Source organism: Limulus polyphemus, unplaced genomic scaffold, assembly GCF_000517525.1.
Source record: "Limulus polyphemus unplaced genomic scaffold, Limulus_polyphemus-2.1.2 Scaffold925, whole genome shotgun sequence".
NCBI classification, from domain to species: domain Eukaryota; kingdom Metazoa; phylum Arthropoda; class Merostomata; order Xiphosura; family Limulidae; genus Limulus; species Limulus polyphemus.
Window position 1 is genome coordinate 133,488 of NW_013666535.1, and position 7,496 is coordinate 140,983.

At 29.0% G+C, this 7,496-nt stretch overlaps 1 protein-coding gene across 4 annotated transcripts in view; it reads right to left on the reverse strand.

Moving 5' to 3' along the window:
- The window catches only part of LOC106461270 (supervillin-like), a 150,000-nt gene that overhangs the window by 21,420 nt on the left and 121,084 nt on the right, over positions 1-7,496 (reverse strand). For all 4 annotated transcript variants that reach the window (XM_022388138.1, XM_022388137.1, XM_022388136.1 and 1 more), the window contains exon 24: positions 2,551-2,711. In XM_022388138.1, coding sequence (XP_022243846.1) covers positions 2,551-2,711 — 161 coding nt within the window. The remainder of the gene's footprint in view (positions 1-2,550; positions 2,712-7,496) is intronic.

A 7,496-nucleotide genomic window follows, 5' to 3' on the forward strand; every position in this document is an offset into this window, starting at 1 on the left:
ACATAAATTTTAATATTAAAATTTAATTCTCTACTGTAAAATGCATACTTGGCTTTAATATTATTGCAGCTGGAAGTTATACATTCCTGGCTGTTGGTATACAGTTTGTTTATCATAATATGATGTCAGGGTAGGCATCAATGTAGCGTAACTAAAAGCCTAGGACTTACATACAAGGCAATCCAAGTTGAGTTAAAAATGTCTTGATTATTATACACTATTATAGACTCTCACTACAAGGTTGGTCAAAGCGATCAACCTTGTAACCATTTCATACTCGTGTATTTTACAGTGTAACATCCCTATATTTTTGTTTGCATTCTTTTTTACACTGCTATCCCTACATCATTTTATATTTACAAAATGTTTTTATTGCTTGTAGATAATATTTTGTAAGAATGTCTTCAATTTGTCAGCTAGAAGACTTGTTATATGCTAAACTCTGATACTCTCAAAATTAACTAATATAGTATAACAACAAGTTAATATAAGAGAAATACAGGTGAAGTATTATGAGGATTATTTACTTAATATTTTTAGAGTTACTTTAAAGAAAAAATTTTTCAATTCTTACATATACTCAGAGATGGTTAATTAAGCTCCACAATACAGTTTTACTTGCACTAACAAAGATCGATGCATATCTACAGATGCTGTACCTATTTTTGTAAGCACACTAATAATCACACCAATGTTATGCTCTGCTTTAAATATATCACTTCATCAAGTACATATTTTGATCTCAGACACAACAAACACAATGACTTAGGAACCAAAGCAATAAACTTTTTCTAAGTTGAAAGATCATCATTAGGCCTATAGAGCAAAACTAGACCAAGTTAAAAATGTCCAAATTATAAAAACAATTCAAGTTAAAAGAATTTATGGGTTGACTTAAGTATTTTTTAATTAAATTAAAACTGAATGTTATATTCAAACATAACTGTGTCAACTAGATGAAGGACAAAAACAATCTTCTAAAATTTAAGATTTTTTCTAGTATCAGGCGAGATATTTTTTGTGCATAAAATTGTTAGTGGTTTAATTGATTGTCTGTAAATTTTAGATTTGATTATAATTTGTGTTTCAGTTGTTAAGACAATACAAGTTATAATGTTTGATATTTTGAACTACTGACCAGTGGGAATGCAGCCAGTCAGCAGTATCCCACCATTTGTAAAGGATTGACTGTCACTCCTATAATGCACCCATAGCTTAAATAGTGGAATATTTTGTGGTATCATACACATCTGAACCTATCTCACCAACTCCAAAATCCAGAGCTCTACCACTTTATTATAAATGTATATTAAATTTGACATCAAAATATATTTAATAAATCAATTTTTAATATTATGTTTCAATTTCTTAATTGCAAAGAATATTTACCCCTTAATCTTCACTTCTCTGTACCGCATGACATTTCATTGCTCAGAATTGCCATTTTAGATATTCTTACTACCCCTATATGACATCCTGAGTTTAAAATAAATTACATTTATAGTACAGAGATATAAATCAAACCCACATGCCAAGACCTTCTATCACATCCTGCATTTCAAAACATGTCAATAATTCTCTTGAAATTTGCTATTAGACTATTTATAACCAACGAAAAGAGAAGATTTCTTATAAAGTTACCTCATTCTCACTATAAATTTGGAACTATTTGGCCTACAGATTCCTTGTTGTTAAATGCTGAAGTCACTTCAATCAGGTAAAGAAATTATTTTAATCTATTTATAGCTTAGTTAGAAAGCCATTGAAACTATAACAGTTTTAAATCATTGTATTGTTTTGCTTGTTAATGTTCTGTGTTTTTAAGTGCATATCTGAAATAAATAAAAATTATTTTACATACTATTACCATTGTCACAAAAAATATGGTTACCTTAAGGGAAGAGAGCAAAAAACAAGAGGCCAGACACAAGTACTAGATTTCTTGTTTTTATGTATATTTTTATTTCTTGTTATAAAAGTAACTAAAATATGAACATTGTCAGCTTATTAAACTAAGTAAGAAAATATAAGTCAACAAAAATTGAATAAAATATTTCTCAGTGAGAAATGCACACAAGCTGTTTGTGCTTTACATAATTCAACACTTTGTTTACCATAACTCCAGCTATGTGCTGGTCAGGTGATTTATAGCATTATTACACAGGTTTAGTAGTTAGACATGGTTCAGAGAGCAATAAGTCAATAACATTAAATTAAAACAGATGTAAACAGTAGGAGGCTACTGCTGTTTAGGATAAACGATTGTAATTTTCTGTTACAATATGCAGTCATTCTATAAAGAAAAAAGGTTAATTTAAATTTATTTTGTACTTTTTTTTGTATAGTTACAAGATTAGCCAAATGAACCAAGTCATTTTTGTGTTAGGGTAGAGTAAAATAACAGATAAGGCACAAAGTTTTATTTTAAAAAAAACCTTTGATATTTATTTAGGAGGTTCTAAAGGTAAATGAAACTTAAAACTAAGGTGAAAAAAAGTATTTTTATTTGTTTATTTTATAAGCAAGTTAATAATTACATGAATCACATACCTTTGTTTCATCACTATCTTGACCTTTGACTTTAATTAAACGAGATGTGTCAGGCCAGTCAAAAAATTTCTCACGAAAGAGTACAGGTTCCATGTGTTGACTGATTTTTGTAAAGAGTGCCCAGCTTGGTCTCTGATTTCCTTTCATCAACACTTTTTCATCTGTACCAAAAACAAAAAAAGGAAAGATTGTATTAAAGAGGACAGTAGTCAAGTAGACCCAAGTGTGGTGAATGATAGATGGAGAAGGATCAAAAGGCATCCTGACCCAATATGAAGGGATTAAAAGGAGATTAAGAAGAAATAATCAATGTATATATATATATATATAAAAGCCAAGTGTCAGTTGGTTAGTTAGTCAGTCACACTCAGTGTCTCCAAGTTTCGTGAGTTAGAAGAGTCTAATTCCACTTTTTATCCTATAATACTTCCTCTTTTGATTGTCAGTTTAAATATTTGTTGAATTTAATTGCTAACATAGGCATAAATATCTCATAAATTTCAGCACTTTTTCTGCTATGTAAAAGCCTGTCAAGGAGGGAGTTCCCAGGATCAGATCAGGTATGGCATTATGTGTGTGAAACCACATCATTATAATGTCAAGCTAGGTAGGATCTGAATAAGAAAGCCGGGATGACTACAGTGTAAAATCAATCAAAAATTAGCATTAATCTATGACTAGGAATTATTACGATTGTTAAAATAGACTGAAGATACCAATTATCTGTGAGGAATAGGACAACTTTTCCTCAGAAGAACAGGTGTGTATGCAATTACATGGTAATAATCTTTTATCCAAAGGTAACAATATATATAGCATGTTTGCTCAGTCATATGTAGTGGATTCAGGAACAATATGTAGCTTGTTCCTAGAAAAGGAAATTTTATGTTTCTTAAATTTATTTCTTTTGTATTGCAAATTCTATACAGAATAGTTTTGGTTTCCAGTGGTTCCCTGTCATTTTTGACAAGCTTTTACACTAGTATATGTACAGTAAATTAACTCTATGGGTTCAGTTGATTTGACCTAAATTTTAACCTTAAATTGACCTTTAGAGTTTTCATACTGTAACTTTTAATGTGATTTGTGTATCTTCATGAAATTTTGCAAGCTATCAGTAATCACTGAGAGTCTTTTGTAGACAAAAAAAAAATGTGCACAGTGATTTTCATGTTAAGAATAAAAATACTTTGCTTCATATGAAAACTTTCAAAATTCATTTGCATAAGCTCTAAAACTTCTTAAATAAATTTCCAACAATGTTTTCAGTAAAACTTTATAATTTATATATTTTCTCTACCCTAAATCTATACAACGTTGGCCAATTTAACTGACCTCATAACCACCACAAGAAAATATGAAATTAACCTATATTACCTCTTTTTTTTTCTTTCTGGAATGACTTCAAATTGTAACACGAAACTACATATGTTTATCCTAAATAGCTTAAAACTCAAAACAGTATACATCTGTTTGACTTAAATTTTATTGTTTTACTGCCTTTTGAATCATGACTAACTAATCTTCCCACCACACGGTTTAAAGCTCTTAGCAAACATTTAGCTCACATTGCCCTATTGAATTACATAACACACAGGCTACTTGGGAGTTGCTTCCGAGTGTACCTTGTGAAAAATTATTTTTCTTTATCTTAACTAACATAACTTTATCTAACCTAAAATGTTTCTAATTTTTACATTTTAGTTACTTTTATAATAATAAATAAATAAAGAACACACATGAAAAACAAGAAATATAGTACTTACCTGGGTCTTTTTTTATGTCAACTGTTGAGGACACTTAACCCTATTTTTATTTATACTAATGGTACAACTGCACTAAATAATTTTTATTTAATTAAATAGTGCATCAAAGAACACAGAACAATAAGAAACAAAAGGGAGACAATGTCCTATAACTATCACAATTTTTCTGGCTTTCTAACTATGTGACAAGAACCATTAAAAATTCAGCAAGTCTCATCAATGTGTTTCCCGTGGGAATAAAGTTTGAATTGGAAGTGAAATAGACAATTCTATGTCACTTCTTATTGGTTATAAATAATATAGTATTAAACATAAGAGAGAACTATTAGCAATTTTTGAAAGAGAGGATGTGACAGATGGGCATGGCAAGAGGGATCTGATTTTCTATTTTATTGCTCTGTAACCAAATAAGATTGAAAACAATACAAATTATGTGTTGCCTGAGTAATGACAACATTATAATCAATGTTAAATTTCGTATTTCTCAGGGGGTGGTAAATAAATATAAGAGGGAATAGCTAGAGAGCAAAGGTCAATTCTCAAACCAGAGGAAATTGAGGATTTCTTTAATATTGGCTTATAAAACTTATATAAAATAAAAATTTGGATTATTATGTACATTTTAAACTATTTTTATTTGTATACCATTATACGAAAGTAGTTTAATTAAATTTTGAATGTAACTCAGTAAAATCTTGTGACATGCATAGAAAAGGATGCTGATAGTGAAAGGGTTAAATACTGTAGGTTACAAGTACAATAACAAAAGACTTTTAAACAATTCTAATTGAGCATATTTATTATTTCTTGTCACATTTAAAACTACAGTAGAAACACTAAGGATGCCATTGCATTTTGCAATGTTAGAACTTCACTCAAAGAAGTGAAACATGGAGACTGAATAATACACAAACATCTGGCTCTTGAAAAGATGCTTTGGCTAATTAAAATACCATGCTTTGAGCTATACTAAACTGGTTTGTAAAACTCAGAATATGAGAAACTTATTAAATGTTTACAACACTAAACTAGCTCATCTTTATTCACTTTAACTTACTCTTCAAAAGCATGTTATTTTGTTATGACATTTTAATTATATCACTCGCTTCTACTTGGCTTTACAAAAGCACATGATCTGGTTACAGGATTTTAATTTTCTCAAACCACTTAGTGTTATTCACTCTGCAAAAGTACATGATCTCATTATAAAATTTTACTTTCTAATTATCACTCTATTTTGGTCACTTTACAAAAGCAGCTGATCTGGTTACAATATTTTACTTTCTCATCAGTTTTATTCACTCTACCACCCTAATGTGGTTAGAAAATTTTACTTGCTCAACACAACTAAATTTTACTCTACAAGAGTACATGATCTGAGGAGAAGTGAATCATCCAAGTTTACATACACCTGAAATTTGATAATCAGAAACTAAGAAGTTATCACAGATTATTTAATGCTAAAACTGACTGTAGCTATACTTAACAAAAGTAATGCTTTAAGCTAGCCTTCTAAAACAATTAGAGATAGCAAAAATAACTTATATCAAAGTCCAAAGAAAATGCAGAACAAAAAAAAAAAACAGTGCTGCAATAAATGTTTCACTCCTTGCATTTTTTATGGATTAAAAGACAATGAAATATTTCAATATAAAAATGAACAAAATTCCTATTTTACTTACTGAAGTTCATTCATAATAACTTTCTACTATTTAAAACATAAAAAAATATCATATAGTTGTTAAACCTAACACTAGTGAAATGAAATGCAAGCTTTTTCTCCTTTTCTGTTGAATGAAGAATACACCTTAACACAATAGTTTACAGTGTAATTATGTAATAAGGTTTAAAGCTTAATAACAGCTTATTCTGAAATTTCCCTCCCAAACTTCAGTTGCTTATGAAATAAATTAAATAGCTACAAGCAGATTGGGCAAATCTAGGCTTGTGACTTTAGAGCTGGGCAATTAACTCGACTAATTCATTAACTATGACAATCAATTATATTCATTAGTGTCATGTAAAATATTCAATTATGAAATAAATTAAATAGCTATGAGCAGATTGGGCAAATCTAGGCCTGTGACTTTAGAGCTGGGCAATTAACTTGACTAATTCATTAACTATGACAATCAATTACATTCATTAGTGTCATGTGAAATATTCAATTAATTGAAATTACAATTAAATCAATTAATCTTAAAAAAGTAATCCACTAGTTTCCAATTATTACTGTTTTTGATAATTACAACCACCTAGTAATCAAAACTTTGATTAACATTCTCAATATGGGATCAATTTGACTGACCACATGACCTTTTTGTACTTGTTTAAAGTCTATAGATTTAATACTTACAACTGTCAATACAGTGGGTATATCTTCATGAAATTTGGCAGTCTTTCAGTTAATATTACAAGTCTGTCACATACAAAAAGTCATATTTCTTAGATAAGTATTTTTAATAAAATAAAATAAAGATTTTTCCATGAATATATTGAGTATTTGTTTTGAATAGTCAGTGTGCAAAGTAATTTTCATGTTAACATTAAAAATACTTTTCCTCATCTCAAATTTCCGTTTGTGTAACCCCTAAAACCTCCTAAATGCATTTCAAACTTTTTTTTCAGTAAAACTTTATAATTTATCTGTTATTTTCTCTACCCTATCTCAAAATGAGATCGGTCAATTCGACGACCTCATAACCACCAAAAAAAATAAACCTAAATTAACCATTTTTTCTTTCTAGAATGACTTCAAATTGTAACATGAAACTACATTTGTTTATCCTATGTATTTCTAAGTTTGTAACATTATACTACTATTTATAATTAAATTTTATTGTCTTATTGCCCTTTAAACCATATCTAACTACTATACGCGCCATTATAAGTTGTAAATCTCTCGGGGAACGTGCAGCTCATGTTACTCTATCGAATTACATTAACCATGAGCTACTTGCATGCGTGTCTCGTGAACCATTTTAATTATATTATTATTACTTATTTTACCTAATCTAGTCTTAAATAATTTAAAAAGATCCATAGTTTTAGATTTTAGTTACTTTTACAATAATGAATAAAGAAAAAATATGAAAAACAAGAAATAAAGTACTTACCTAATTTTTTTTTTTTTGCTGTCGGATTTCAGAGAGTTAAGCCTAATCTTTTATAGTAATGATA